Consider the following 17,523-nt stretch of genomic DNA (forward strand, 5'->3'; position numbering starts at 1 on the left):
GCACTGTTCCATTATTTATAGCTTATTTATGCATACCTTCACATACACGTCGTCCAGCACAAGACACTTATTGATTTGCCCTCACTAAATAATAATATTTTACTCGCTTGTATAGAATAAAAAGCTTTGTATATTTTTAAAATGCGTGACCCCAATAAGAACAAAACTAACAATATTTGAAAATCGAAAAGTTTTGCCGCGAAAACGTGACGCACTTTTTTTTCGTTTTTCTTTTTTAAATCTAAGGCAATGGAATGTCGATATACAGCCAACTTTAATTTGCAAAAAATAATACCATACACATATTTAACCGATTCAATTTATTTGTTTTTTTTTATGTCTATGTAATTTTTTATTTTTTGCAGATGGGAGATATTATTTTTGTACATTATCAATTGTGATTCATCACAAAGCTGTATGTTATTTATAAAATGTGAAATGTGTAATACCCACTATAAAAAAAATTACAATATTTGAAAATCGAAATGTTTTGCCGGGAAAACGCGACACACTTTTTTCCGTATTCCTTTTTTAATACTACGGCAATTGAATATCGATATACAGCCAGTTCTTATAATTTGCATAAATATAACATACAAATATTTCACCGTTTCAATTTATGTGTTTTTTATTTATCTATTAAATTAATCGATGTTTTTTTCAACAATAACATTTCGCGGTATATTACCTTGTGTATTTTGCATACAAGTTGTAAGTGAAAAAAAGCTACAATAGCCGGTCAAATCCTTTGTTGTGTTATCATTGGCCTTGTAGTTTTTATTGTGTGACCGAATATAAGACGAGGTCTAAGAAAATCATCGAGCAAAATATCTCAATAAAATTATTGTACCTTAAAATTCTGTCCTTATTCAATGCAGGACAGCTCGTTGGCAGAATTTTAACAGAGTTATATAATCCAGTCTTTTTTTTCTAAAAAAATAAATAAAATTGTGTTGCTGAATAATATACCGACTCAGAATGATTTGGTCAATTAAAAATCGATAAAGACATTAAGATTCAAAGTGCCGATTAAAATATGCAAGTGATGCTTCCTAATCTTAAATGTATTTTTTTTTCCTGGCAATTTTTTTAATGTACGCGGAAGATACTCATGACCTCTGACAGGTGTTCCCAACGTGACTTCGGCATTGCTTTAATAATTGTTATAAACAATTAACAATACATCGTTTACTTCTAAACGTAAATTGTGTTTTGAAATCACCTAGGGCTGCACACGATTTTTAGAGGTCTTCAATTAAAAATAACTAACTGTCAAAATGAATAATTTATGCCTACAATCGGACAATTTTATGACAACAAAATAACCGTCTTTGTTTTAACAATAAAGACATCATAATTTACATTCAATTTGACGTATTTTTACACAATAGTCGTAGATAATTTAATAAAATTACGTGTTTGAGCATAACACATTACGATCATGCAAGGAATATACATGCATAGGTTTCAAATTGATTGCACGTATGAAACAACCTTTACATTGATTTATTACAATTTATAATCTATGGTTACGGTCGTGGTCTCAGAGGAATAAGTCGTGGTCATAGAAGATTTTTTATCTGCAATAACTTTTATACCTTGACCTTTTTGTATTACTCAGTAATAATAGTTTGTCGATTGCGAATGTCCTTTGATAAGAATCAATGTAATGGGTTTAGTTGAGAAAATGTATATTGAGGCAGTGGCCAGTGACCAATTTGAATGTTGTTTCTGAATTGTAGACCATTGATTTCCTAGACAAGGGTTTTAATGAAAATTAAAGTTTATTTCCTTGACTGTGTTAGCCAACAGCATTTGAATAAATGACATGATCGAACATAGTGATTAATTTGCTTGCATTTGGCTTTTTCGCAATTAAATTTCAACCGGGCAACACTAGCTTAAACAATATTAAAATACATCATACGAATAAATGTATTTTGTGTTAAATATTATAGGTATTGAGAAAATTAATAAATAATTTAAGACCCTTTTAGGTGCATAAAAAATTTAAACTTTTAAAATTACTAGCGTCGTGAGTCGTGCTCTATGATAAAAATAATCCAACCTTACTTCTAACTACATACGAATATAGCATAAATAGTTTCTACCAAGATTCGATAAAACTACAAGGGGACTTGCACAACTGTATACTTCACAAGAAATAATTGTGCGTTGCCCAATTTACAATACTTAACATTTTAATGGACTTTTAATATGCTTAATTTTGTGCAAGAAATGTCTATCTTACAATCTTACTACTGTTATGAAAGTAAAAAAATATTAATTATTAGTCATTGGCACAGGTTATCTCATATGAAAATAGAAAACAATACTATTTTTTTATTAATTAATAATAAGAATAGTGAAACATAAAATTCAACTATAAATATCAATTTTCCATAACAATATAAGATTATTATATTTGTTTGACTATTATTAATTCAATGGTCATATACATTTTACATGCAACAATGATTAAGATCTGAAACCAAAACTTTATATAATCTGTAGCTTGTTCAAGTTTCGCGCGGCAATTTCCCGCCCTGTCAGTGTCATATAATGTGGTGTGCGTTTTTTTTTTATATCCATAGACATAAACGGAACTTTTTATATTACGTACAAAACTGTAATAAAAAAGTGTGAAAGTTTTAAAATTAACTAACATGGGGTCATAGCCATTATGGTGTGAATGTTACCATATAATAGTCAGTTAACCAGTGCTTTTTGTAGCGTCACGTATTTACATGATTACGTGAATATTACGTTTCACTGCGAAAAGGAAAACTAGAAAATCTTACACGTTAAATTAACAGAATAATAGCGTTCACATAATTAATTATGCGTACTTAGTACTTTTTGTTTGATTTAGAGGGTCGAGTGAATCTCATTACTTCTATGGATGACAATGAACTTAAGCGGTGAAAGATATTACATATTTATATACCTATAATACTCTTGTTGATTTCTGGCCTCATTTCGCAATGTCCTAATTCATGGTAAAAAATTCTAAAAATTATATGAATTTCGCTAATTTGAGAGCTCGGAACGCAGAGATCCATCGAGCCACAAATTGCCAATGAATACCATATGTTTAGTATAGCGTCTCTCTAATAACAAAGTATTTTTTATTCCATTAATTTCAGAGATTCATTACATTTGATACCCGTCTACGTTTCAAACATGATCTATCGTGTGATCTAGGCCTCGAACAAAACACTAGACAATCGGACGATAACTCTTTCAACGCTATTAATGGACATGAGAACTGAAATTGTTTAAAACAATACAAAGCAAATATTGTTAATAACGTCTTTGATGATGGTAGAATTTCAGCGAATACTCTGTGGCTTTTTAAAGCTATTAAATCGATCTTTGCTACGTTTAACAGCGATTTTCCTTAATAACTATACCTATACGAATGACCTGATCTGATAAGTCATCTTCTTTATTTTTATTTCAACTATTTGAAAGGAAAATAAATCACAAACATTGCTAAAAGTACTTTGCTAATTTAATCATTCGTAAATGACGTCAATGTATTCCCTCTATATCAAACTTTACTCGTGCCTTTACAGGTATTAATTATAATCACTTTTCATCACAACTGTTCACGCTCCTCAAGCATTTTGATTAAAAAAATATCGCTACAGATCAATACCGTATCTCGATTGACAGTCAAGCTTGCCCAAGCTAGTATCTAAGGCTAGTATTATATTATCTGTACCAAGTTTATGATTAGAATATTATCTTTCATCGTATTGCAATCCTTCCAAAAACAATAGCCATTAGTCGCGGTCTTTGTTTATCTTATCTGTCTATCGAGATATCTTTATTTATGAAATTGGCTTCACCATGGCTGTTACAACATTAAGCTCTATGGTTTTATCTATATTGAAACTTTTGAGGATTACTCCTTACTCTATGGTTTTTATTAATATTTGAACCTTTAAAAATAAAGGTAACTTTTGGCCAAAGTAAAAATTGAAAGAAAAAGAAAATGTACTACGATAATTATTTAGGAAGGTTATGTCAGAATATATAGGAGACAGATTTATCTATGGTGAATTAAATTTTCATTATATTTATTTAGAACTTAAATAAATATAAAACACTGATTCTAAGGCTTAGATCTTAAATCGTTTCGAATGTTTGGATTACAGTCATTGTTTTTCCTCCATAATCATTAATCATAAGTAAAGTCTAAGTCTAGCTCATGGAAAGATATAATTTATTTATTTCTTTGCTTTCCAATGACTTTCCTCAGTTATGTAACGTATAGCCTGTTGGTAATTATACTTACAAGTGATATTTATATAAATTAGAAAGTTATTTAGTTATTCTTATTACATTTAATATGCTACTCTTCATTCTAATGATAAATATTAAATATGTACCAACAAATAACGCTCCTTCTCTCAAAGCTTTACAAAACTCTACCTGTTGTATTGTTGTTCTTTTTGAAGTATTATTTGAAAGTGATCATCTTATTTTGAAAAACCTTCCATATAACTGCCAAGTACTTTCGTTCAAAAATATGCTAATAGCTTTTCTCTGTTTATCCTATTTGCATACAATTGATGAAATACAACAGCAACATACAAAGCTTTAAGAATGTTGAAGTTGTATTGTCTTATTTTTTTTATTACTAGCTGTGCTCCGCGGTTTTCCGCAGTGCTCCGCTCCTTTTGGTGTTAGCGAGATGATATATACATCCAATCGATGGTAAAATACCAGTCCGAATTTTGAATTCGACCTCGAAAGATATAACTTTGTCTGAAATTAAACTTGGTATACAAAATTTAAAGGAATATAATAGCTACAAAAGCTTTGATAAAATTGAGAAAAATGCCTATAGCCTTCCTCGATGAATGGGCTATCTAACACCGAAAGAATTTTTAAATCGGTCCAGTAGTTCCCGAGATTAGCGCGTTCAAACAAACAAACAAACTCTTAAACTTTTTAATATTAGCATAGATTTACAGTATTCTATTAAACTCTTCCAAATACCACTTCAATACTTTGAAAATAAAACTTAACTTAAAGAAACCTTTAAAATTTAAATTCAAATCTTATATATAAAAATGAATCGCAAAATGTGTTGGTAAGCGCATAACTCGAGAACGGCTGAACCGATTTCGATAATTCTTTTTTTATTATATTCCTTGAAGAACGAGGATGGTTCTTATGTAGAGAAAACGTAAACATGTACTACGGGCGAAGCCGGGGCGGACCGCTAGTACTAAATGAAATTTACGTCACTCCATCTAACCCAGTTCACAGGAGTTCGTGATGACGCGTCGTGACAGTGATGGAATGATGATATCTTTGATGTTTAATCCGTTTTTGTTATCCTCTAATTATATGAGATTTTTAGTGGGTTGCGACAATTTTTTGATGTAGAATAGTATATTTTAAACCATATATACGAATTTTTTTCGTTTATAAATATATTAGTGCCCGATTTTCAATATAATATGTTTATTAGTTTACTTGTTCATTAACCATTGTTTCGATGATATTAATTATTGTTCGAAATAAATTTCATACGAATGTAAGTACTTAAAATTAATAAAAAAAATTGCTGACCCCCTTTTTACAAATCCATAAAAAATAAGTTTCAGTTGTCTCGACGATCTCTATCTCCACTAGTCCAAAAATCTATCATCTTCACATATCCTTAAACTTTAACCAACTTTAGTAAGTACCAGAGACTTTACAATAGATAAAACTTACAAAACCATCAAAGACTGAATTACGATCCTAGATACTCAAATATTATAAACTTCTACAAATAATTTACACAGACTAACATTTTCATTACCCAGCCAACCATAAATTATTCAAGATCAGATACCTAATCGTTTACAATAAACAATTTCTAATGTATTATTGAGTGAGTTTCACCATAAAGGGTATAATCATTTCTGATGTAATGGATCTACATTTAACACCGTAGCCAGTCCCACGCCCACTACCAGCTTCAGGGCTATCAATTGCTTAGATTAATAATTATTAGCCTACACGTTATCAAATTATATGTAATTGTATAATTAAAAGCGTTCAACTGAAGTTATAATATTATCCTATGAAAAATATGTATACATTGGCCGTTTGATTTAGTAGAATAAATACTAAATTCTGTTAATTATATCGCAGCAAAAAGCACCTCGTAGAAAATGTCATAAGAAGCTTCAAGTAAATACCTACAGTATAGTTAAAGCACAGAATACATAATAGTAGCTAAACGCTAGTTAAAGTTAAAAAAAATGTCAAGGATAATAATTAAGTATCTATTAGTGTTAACTTTAAGAACATTATGGCATAATAACAACTCAAAAATAGACAAAGCTTGCTTCGGAATTTTCTGCCCAAAAAAACCTTTAAATAATTTTACCAGAATTCTTTATTACACAAAAAATGAAACCTATAATTCCAAAAACATAGCAAGAACAGCCCTAATAAAAACAAGTGTCATAACCGATAATAACAACCAAAAAAAGTGGTATTTCTAAGCAAGTAACTTAGCGCATACCTACTTAACAAACAAGTACAGTTAAGTAATAATGTTTATAAACAAGTTATCAATATTTGGTGCGCACAACGCTCGACTTCCGACGTTTTCACTTGAACGAAAGTGAAACTGATTCTAATGCAAAAGGAATTCTAAGCACACGTGCGGAGGTTTTATTTTTGCATCTTATTTGGATAATACATACTTGGTTATTTATAATACCTATGTAATTATATATTTTATAGGAATAACGTTTTTATCCTTTAATAATTTTGTAATTTATTTAAAAATAGTATTTATATCATACTTATGTTACAAAAGGAAGAAAGAAAGAATTCAATTTATTTCAGGTAAGAACTGATGGACCTATATGTAGTTACAATTTTATGTACAAATCAAATAGGTAAAGCTAGTTATGTACAATTAAACCAGTTATTATTTATTGCTTCAATAAGACACAAAAATATAGCATTATGTAACACAAAAATGCATGCAATAGTCGTCTATATTCTAGAAAGATACATTGCATTCAATATTTAGACTGGTAAGTACAAAGACTAAGTTTAAGCACGTTTAAGTTATATTCAACAGGTTTATTTATGTCTAAAAAATGTAAATTTATGAAATAATATAAGCTCTAACACCTAGAAATAAAATATTTAACAAGTCATTGATATTATTCATACTGATTTTTATTTAAAAAATTAATTAAACTTTCTAAAAAAAGTAACATCATAAAAACGAAAAATAAAATTACGCGTATTGCAACCGTTTTATACGTTAACAAAGTCTAAGCACCGGTGTTGCTTCACACGACCCTATAAGATCAACAACTTGATACCCACTTCGATAAAGGTCTCACTAGACGACCTTAGGACTCGAGCATGACCTTTCTAATTCGATTTGATAATTAATAAGTATTTTCAAAACTCATGACATTATTAATAAAATTATGACAGTAATTTTTTCGTGCTGGCAACATTAGGTACCTAATTAAATAAAACAATATCCATAATAAGCAGAAATCCCACAAAGCTCGATAAATTCACAAACGACAATGGACATAGATATGCGGTTTCGAACCTCACACAAACACAATATTATCTATCTGACACAAACACATAAAACACTAGAAACCGAAGTGATCCCGGGTGCGTTCTGAAACCGAAAATCTATGCACAATTTTTTGACACTTACGTAAATTTTGGCGGTCATTTTGAAGTTAACTGTCACTCGCGTACGCATGCGCGTGGTATCGCGCGGCGAATGGCGCCCGAGGTCCCGCGCGGACTATATACCCGCCCCCCCAAACTATTATTATATTAATTACGTTGAGTTTTCACTGCAAAGGCTCGCTTGATCTGGATCTAATGCTTCCTTGTTCAGTAATCCCAAATTGGAAAATTGCAGACATTTTTCGTCAAACAGCCATGGTTGTACCTTAGCTGAATAAAGAGAATCCAACTAGTGCTATAGTAGGTACCTAGCTTATAATATTTACCTGTCATTTAATAAAAGTCACTCACCTAAAGACTATATCAGAACTTACCTACTCTGTATTTTTTGTAAACTTAAGCGATATCAGGCCCATCTCATTCATGGTTTTCAATCTACAGCGATGCACCTACTGCATTTTCTCTATGAAATTTTCATACAAACTTCACCTCAATTATATTTTGACGATTTTATGATCTCAGCTGCTATATTCTATGTTACATAGGTAATTATTTATTCGTTATACATAAATGAAAATTTACCACTACAACGAGGATTAATTACAAAAAATTCAGTTCCATTAGGTGGCAAAAAAACTGAAATCTGTAGAATTTTCATCTACCCTAATGTATAATTATGTAATGTAATCATCTTGCCATTCTTGACCTTTCATGTTTATAATTAAAAAAAAACTCTCATCGAATCATCTCAAATTCTGTGGCACAATTTAAGGGCACAATAAATAGTCTACTTCTAGTTTTTCAAAAATTATACAATAAAAGGATGATTTTATTATGTCAAAATTAAACATTCGCCTATTTAGAACACGTTAACCCGGTCAATCCTGTTTTGGCAGAGTTACTTAATACAAACAACGTAATGCATTATTCATTTAACAATGGAGTGCGTTTGATTCGCAGTTACTTGAGCAATACTGGACCTTAGATGTAAGGTTTCCTTCACCACAATCCACGGCTTTCTTCTCGAATGAATTTTCCAGAAAAATGTTGAGAAACCCTTCTTTTATAGCCTAAGTGACATTTAGATATAAAAAAAACCTTTAAAAAAACTATAAAAGTAATTACGCCTCTATGTTGACAAATGTGAAAACTAGTTTTCTAGAGAGTAAGACAGTCCTTGATCCAATAAATATCTAATTTCTTTAATAAGTTCTACTCAGTAAGATTTAAAAATATCTTAATTACTTATTAATTGTAAAAATATTCATGAAGCCACTAAAATGATTTCAAGTAAAAAGAACTTGCAAAATACTATTTAAAGATTAATTTGGATCAATTTGCCGTTATCAAAAAATATCCCGCTAATAAATTTTATGTAACATTTTTTTTATATGTTGCTTAATAACACAAAAAACACTGAACCAATTTTATTAAAATCAGGTTTGTAGTTACCTATATCCTGAAGGTTAAAATATATAGCTTTTAAACTAAGTATGTACTATATTCCATTGCGAAAAGAACAATTATTTATTTTTAACTTTTATCCCGGGTCACCCAGAAAGCCGGAACGAAAGGGCAGTTTATGAATAAACGAGTTTAAATTAATGTAATTCATTGATAAATTGATTAAAAACCTATTTGCATAGCTACTTGGTATTTATTAATTTAGGTATAAAGTCTAAACTCAGAACAAGCTGCCGATACCGTCTAAATTCTAGGCATTAGTCAATAAATCTGAATAGCGTGCGTGGCTTAGTCACAATCCTGTCCTTTGAAATATTCAGGATAGTGAAGTTTCGATACATAATGGGCTACACTAAGAATTTTCCAATAATCAAATCTAACTATAATATTGTGTGATACTAGTAAATTCGAATTTATTAGGTACGAAAAGCGCAGGAAACCGCTCAAGGAAGTAAAATATCGACGTATTTTTGACATCCTTTGGTGGGTTAGTATAAATTTTTTGACAAATACATATTGGATTTTATAAAGATCAATCCTTATTCCATTTGAAGTGACCTACACATTGTTTTCCTTATAATTATTAAAGCATGTACAAAACATAATAATATAGTACATTAAAAAAAGTGCATAGCAATCTATCCATGCAGACTTTCAGAACTTTTCAGGCAAAACCGCATATTCAAGCTAGTAATCCGTTCTAGCATTGTCCATTGTCCTACAAAAATTCAAGACCTCGTGACCCAACAGACCCAAGACAGAATTGTATCGACTATCTGCGATCCGTAATTGAAACCTCACGATTAAAAACTTTTCAAAGACCTTGAGATTTCAATAGATCATAGACACCGAATGGTAACCGGATAATGCAGATAATTTATCCATCTAGTGAGTTTTCATTTCACTTTTTTTTTTCTAAACAAGGACAAGTTTCATTTAACTAAAATGAATAATTTGTTAATTTTCATTCTTTAAGTCTATCCCGCCAAACAAATTCATTGTAACTTGAAACTGAACGTAACCAACCATTGAGATAATATTACTACGTATGGAGGAGACACCACGAACAAAATCTGTGCGCCATTTTTTTGCTCTAACTAAGTTTTAAAAATTATTATTTAGTTAGGTACTTAACGATGAAAGTTATTCCTTTGCACTTTTCCATATTATTTGTATTATTTGTGCAATATCGTAACACACACGAAGGCATGTTTGATGCGTTTCACTTTAAAACCATTAAAAAATACCGCTCAACATACGTCACATGACGTATGTTGAGTGGAACATAAGTGATGTAGGCGGTGTCGTCTCCTATTAATATTATCTCAATGTAACCAACACACAAAACAAACAGTTTATTAAGATTCGTTCCGAAGGAAGACTTTCAATTCGTAGAGTATACTTATTCTGTTTTTCATTTAGTTGATAAAATTTCCCAGTTTCACGAGAGGTTGTTATTTCCGATGTCCAATAATATGTGCAATTTGTATGATTTCGATCTGAATAAACGTAAGTATATAGGTTATAATTCAATGGAAATATCTTCATATTAAAGTAAAACTTTATATAGCAGTGAAGCCAGTGAAAACGAGTGTGGAAAATAGAATGTAAAATGGCTGTCGAGAAGTCGCAGGTATCCTATTGTATGAAAAAGGTTACGTGAAGATTTACATCCATCACGCATATGCCCAAAATTTTAGTTTGACATCAGCTGCAGCTTTCCCATGACTACCTATAGGTGCATAGAGATATAACCATTGGCAGTACTAATATACATGTATTTACATGTAGGTAGGTATCATTTTGTTATTTGTCACTTTCATATCCCAGTAACTGTGATTTGAACTTATAGAAGACAGTCATAGCGTGACCATAACAGCGTACCTAGCATACCACATCCAGCATTTAAACCATAGACAAATACCATAAGTCACATTAACGTGATCATTGCTTCTTAACAATCTTTAAGTACACTTCGACAATGCAAGGTCGCCTCATGTCCGGCTGCCTGTCCACTGGAGATTTCGTACGTCATTCTTTACTACCGCAATTAATGTATCTACAGACGCTCCGATTTGGTTGGTGCCAACCATATCGGAACCGACAAGGCAACCATTCCAACATTGCTACAGATTGTCCGACGGTTGGCCTTCCAGCTGTCAGTTGACCATAGAGTAATATGTCAGTTGACCATAGTACGAAGAGAATGGGCTAAATTCTACTATAGAAATAGAGAAAATTACAGTCATATGCGGCTCTTACAACTTATTTTTTAAGGTTTTTAATGTAGCCGCACTGTCACTGTTAGTGAGTGGGCTGGCAATATTTAAAAAAAAACAATTGAAAAAAAAAACATTCATCATGTTCTATCATGCCAGTGTTCAGATTTGCGTGCAGATTGAATGGCAACATTAAAAAATAACACAGAATAAAAAAATATTTCAAAATAAGAACACTCAAAGAAAACAAAACAAAAATGTTTTAACCTAAGGTTTTAACGTAAAGATGTCTATCGAAATAAGCTATAAATGATTCAATAAATTTAATTGCACCTATAAGGTCTAAAATAATATTGAGATCAATAAATAAATAAAAAACTTATGAAGTTTCCGTCACAAATTTTACGTTTAAGTTAGCCGCCGGATTTATCGAATAAACCTTCAAAAAAAAATTTTTTTAAGTTTTAATCATTAATATTACCTCGTGTATGTCATATTTAAATGTCTAGGTAATACATAAATTATATGCTTATTGCATAGAAATTCTAGTTTCCAATCTTTTTAAATTTAATGCGAATGTGGATCGTCCTTTAAAATACTACCAACAGACCTTCAATACATCCGAATACCTTTATTTGCAGACACCACATAATTTTAGGCCTTGAAATTAATACTAGAATATTTCCCGCGAAAAATGGCGAATGACAGATGTCAAAGCACCTAAACGAGGCAAAGGTATTAAATTATTCAGCCAGCGAGATAGTTACGATACGTTCGGATACCGAGACGAATAACTTTAACGCGGCTTGAATTACAAATAAAGCAAACAGAAAGCATTATATACCTAAGCACGTTGGAATAAGGGTGAATTTAAAGCAATGGGAATGGTTTAGGACATGCGTATTGCTTCAATGTGTAGAAGGTCCAGATATGTCAAGGACTGCTTAGCAAAATAGCTTTCTTTATTTACACATTACTTATATACCTTACAAAAACAACTGAATAATTTTATGGAATACTTACGTTTTCGTAATAATTGATATCAATACCAGTCAGGATTGATATCTAAGACCTTAATGTCATATAGAGCATTACATTCCTACCTTCTACGTCACGTTCTTTATATGTGAAGCGTATAATATTTTATCGAACTCTTATAAATCGATCTAGTTTAAACGAAATGTTAAAAATATACGGCTGTTATGAAATAAATATATTTCAGTCTTAAAGGGCTGATAGACGTAGGAACTTTAAAACCGCGGTTTTAAAGTTCGCGTACTTACTCGGCTCGACGTCGGTGACACACGCAAGAGCTTGGTCAGTAGCTTCTCGCGCGTCACCGATATCGAATGTCTCTATGGCATCAACAGAGGGAATTTTATGTTATTCAGGAATTAAATATAGACATTTTTAATTTAATAACCAGCACCTATTTTTAAGTAAATAGCATTCTAACAAAATAAATGTTCAAAAATTGAAGGATATGTTTTCGTTTTTACTATTATATTTTGAGGGTACTTTACAAAAAAAGAGCGTGTGCGCCGAGCCTACGCGTCAGGAGTGAAACTTCTTTGGCGGGATTCAAAAATACCTTCGCCAATATTCAATTATATTATATTCATTCATATTAATTATATTAAATTATTTTCATAAAACTAAAAGAAGAAGACGAAATTAATTGAACTTTTGCACTTAGTAACACCTATTATAGCTAGACAGGCTAGGCTCGCGGCTCGCGGCGGTGACAGACGTGCGAGCGAAGGCGGGCTACGAGTAAAATTTCAAACATGTTGGATCGTCAACGAACTTACTCGACGGTTTTTAAGTACGCGTACTTGGGGTGACACACGAGCGAAAAAGGTCGTCGAGCCACAAGTTCGCGTACTTACTCGTACGTCTGTCACCCCTATTACACGTTACATGATCTACAAAAGCACGTTACAAATATAAGTACGCGTTTAAGAAACCTCAACCCACCTTAAAGTACTCCTACGTATGAACATATCGGTCCGATCTGTACATAAACTCAACAATAGCAGTAAATTCTCACATATCTTCAAATAAACTGAAGCCATTTATCAACTCTGTATAAGGAAACAAAAAATATTTTATATCCTACTATCTCGTAGGCGGAGACGCTACGAGAATTTTTGCATTTGTATACAGCTCGCGGTAGATAGCTCTATGGCAAGAGATGGCAAGGCAACGGTTCTTATTTTTTTAGTTCTTCTGGTAGTTAAGTAAGTTAGTTCAATTTTGTGCTTCATTAATCTAATTGCAAATCTTATAGAAAGAACATTGTGCAGAGGTATGAGATTCACTGATTGTAGAGTTTTTATGTAATTAATAAAAATTAACACATTTCAGAATGATACTAAACCACAGTAAACCATCCAGTAAAAAGTTGGCGTAAATATAAAAAAATACTTATACTACCTTTACCTATAATAACCTTATCTCTTTGTAAAAATAAATAAAACCCATCAAGAAGACAGCTCAAACATCCAACATCACCATGACGTTTCAAAAATGCATCTTGCAAATAAAATAAAAAAGCCATGATCCAAAATAAACAAATCTAACATGAACAATGAGCGCGCAATGTTGCGAAGTTCTGAAGTTTTGAAGAAGATAAAACCTACAAAACCTGTATGTAAGTCCTGTGCAACGATCAACGAAGCCCAAGAACTGATGAACAGATTGAAAAGGATCATAAAATCTAAACCAAAATGTGAAATATGTAATACGGAGTGTACTATTGAATACCATCTCTGTAACTTGGTAGCTTGGATGGGGGCTATAGTAATACTTGCTGTTGTCCTGAGGTCTCTATATCTGCTGTATATGAAACCAGAAGGTACATGACAAGGTATATTTATGCTCGTTGTTTTCAAAACTAAAAAAAATTGCACTGTGTCGATTATAGAGAACCGTTCCTTGCTGTAAATGTAACAAAATATTACAAATAATATCTTGTAGGTATAAATTCTTTTGCATACCTATTAGGTAGGTTAGTAATTGGTTTAAATGTTACGTATAAATTGCTAGAAATTTTAAAATACTTTACTGCATTTTGCTTTTTTATGTCGATAATTATCTATGATTTTGTTACAACAATAAAATGCTCAAACCTAAATATGTATATGTATGCAATATTTTTTTTTTCAATATACATATTTTATAATTTGTTTAGTTTTCAGGACGATCCAATGAAACAATGATCGGCCAAATATGCACAAATGTTGGGTTTTAGAAAAAAGACGAGGATATATCGTCTTAAACGGGCTATTTATTTAAAAACCAGAAATGGTACGCTTGGATCTGGATTTGTGAACCAAATTAGCAACATTGTTGTATCGATTGGCATTCTCTTCGTATTCTTACTTATCCTGAGAGCGCTGTATTTGAAGTTTGTTAAAAATCAAATGGAATGTCATTACTAAAATATATAGAATTACATACTAACAGAGGAATAAAATCATGATGTAATTATTCCCGGCCTTATTTATTCTGTTGTCCTCCTCTGCAATCTCAACTTAGATTTAAGGATTATTTCATACTAGCTTTCCGCCCGCGGCTTCGCCCGCGTTTTCAGAGAAAAACCCGTTCCCGTAGGATTTCCGGGATAAAACCTATCCTATGTCCTTTCTCGGGTATCAAAATATATCTATACCAAATTTCATGCAAATTGATTCAGTAGTTCAGGCGTGATTGAGTAACAGACAGACAGACAGACAGAGTTACTTTCGCATTTATAATATTAGTATGGATTTGCAATAAGTAGTTTTCTTTCATACAGAAATAGAATCTTATCTATTATGGTAGCCCCCTCGTACGTCTGAATCGGCATTTTAGGTCAAAGTCAACACAATATTTTGAGCTTATTTCTATTACTGTTTATTTTATTTTATTTATTACGCATTACGCAATCCAAAATCGCGACCTTAAACCATTTTAATTGAACAAATTGACAGTCATGGCAGAAGCTTTTAAATTCATATCATTAATCCATTTAGGATCTAATAAATATGGTCATTGGTCAATTTTTATGACCCAGACTTCCTTTTGACATTAAATCCATCCATCCGTAATATATAAACTTCATAGGTATATATCTGAACTTGATTCATTATATGGCATTATATATCCGCTAGATAATTAGTATTTAACATAATATTATTACCTAATTAACTGGAGATAGGAAATAGAACTGGTTGGTCATTTTTCGCTGTGTTAGTTAACATTGACATTCAAAGTTCAAGTTGGAATCGAATGTTCTGGAATATTGTTGACTAATTTTTTTTGAAAATTTCGTTCACGGAAATCTTAAGACCAAATTACAGACACATTTAGGATTAAACAGATTAAAAATAACATATATATGTATTTTGAATACAACAAAATGAATTCAGGCATTTCGTAGATTATTCAAAATTAACAAATTTTTATATTATTATCTTTGAATTTTTCTGTTTTTATTATCTTAAGAATGTAAAACCCCACTAAACATGGTATCGGATATAAATTAATATCATTTCCTATTTCTACATGGATGGAAGAAATAATTTATATACGGAAGTAGGCTGTAGGATTACGATTTTTCTATATAACTATTACCTATTTCATATTAAATAACAATTTAATATTATTTAATCTATAACCATTGTTATAACACTACATTTTTATCAAATATTTTAGCAAATACATTTGCAACACTTATTCGGTACAAATATTAATGATATCTCACAAATTTTCAAGATTTTTCAAAAGTTGTACTTAAAAATCGATAGGTAATATATAAGTAGGTAAGTATAGAATTTGAAAAAATATTATATAAGTACTTATTAATTATGTAACTAAGGTGTAAATAGTTGAATAAATAAGTTTGCTGCATGCCACTGCATATTGAAAGCGAAGCGAAGCTATTTAAATAGAGCCTGGTTAATTAAAAGAACAAATCCGTAACATGCATTGTCCACGAATAACCCATAATGTTACCTATTTCATTAGCACCTCTTTACAGTCTTACCAATGCAATGGCATAAAGGTTTGCTCACAAACTTGTTTGCGATTTCTTTTATTTGCAAATAGTACGATTGTCGCAACTCACGGTGGTAAAAGCTCTTTGAATAACTTTGCCCATGCTCGACAAAAGCAAAGAAAACTAAACTAAATTGTCTGTGCACAACAGAGAGGTAATCAATTTCAATTAAAAGATTTAAAGTTTGCAAATGAGGCCTAAGGTATTGGGTACCAAGTATGCTAATTTTAACTTAAAACACAAAAGCTTTGTGCATGGATATTAACGCTAAAAAATCATTATCATTACAAAGCCGCAGTTGCACGCATCTAAGAATTTACGAGTAAAAATTTCACCAAAATTTTATCTGTTATAAAAATCTATTCCATACTTTCAATTATTATTACAATAGCTGTTGTGCCCCGCTGTTTCACCCGCGAAACCTTTCATTTATTACAACGCTACTACGGTTTGATTTTTGATAAAATAAGCCTACGTTTGACCATGGGCACCATGGGTCTCCAAATTTCATCAAAATTGATACTGAGAGCGTAACAGGCTTGCGCATTCAAAGCTATATTAGTAATGTAGTTTTTTGTAATAAAAATCTAAATAAAGTGGAACTAGTGAATTGTGTCTTTCTTTACTATAAAATGCAGTTCCATTAAGAAGTAACAATACAAAGTATAAATACATAATATATAAGTATGGATTGCGATAGAAATCAAAAAACCCGATCAGATAGTACTTAACAATTTCCAAGAACCGGCCAACATAAATCATAACCTTTTGCCTGTCATGACTTCACGAGTAACGAGAAATGTAACATTCAAAAATAACTTTATTTACCTTGACCTACCCATTAATAAATTCGCCTTTATAATAATAGTGATTATAATGAGCAGAAATTAGACAATGCACTTACAATACTTTAGATTTCAGAAGGATATAGGTACCTATGCTGTTTTTGAACGATATACTTATCGAAAATTAAAATTAACGTTGCTACAAAATTATTGATTAGTATTAGGTACTTAAGTAACTATTAGTATTACTTATGTTATATAAATAAATAAAACACAGAGCTCTTCAACAAACAAAAAACTTTTATACTTACACAAGAATCTGAAA

The 17,523-nt window shown here is 31.2% G+C and overlaps 1 protein-coding gene across 1 annotated transcript in view; it reads right to left on the bottom strand.

Moving 5' to 3' along the window:
* The window catches only part of LOC149909217 (uncharacterized), a 33,702-nt gene extending 25,841 nt beyond the window's left edge, over nucleotides 1-7,861 (bottom strand). The window contains exon 1 of the mRNA XM_090101439.1: nucleotides 7,712-7,861. Coding sequence (XP_089957565.1) covers nucleotides 7,712-7,759 — 48 coding nt within the window. The 5' untranslated portion in view covers nucleotides 7,760-7,861. The remainder of the gene's footprint in view (nucleotides 1-7,711) is intronic.
* Nucleotides 7,862-17,523: the final 9,662 nt, after the last annotated feature.

The sequence above is a fragment of the Colias eurytheme genome, chromosome 4 (assembly GCF_061535395.1).
Source record: "Colias eurytheme isolate Ceu_HAF_F1 chromosome 4, ilColEury1 Martin Lab GWU primary, whole genome shotgun sequence".
Lineage (NCBI taxonomy): Eukaryota > Metazoa > Arthropoda > Insecta > Lepidoptera > Pieridae > Colias > Colias eurytheme.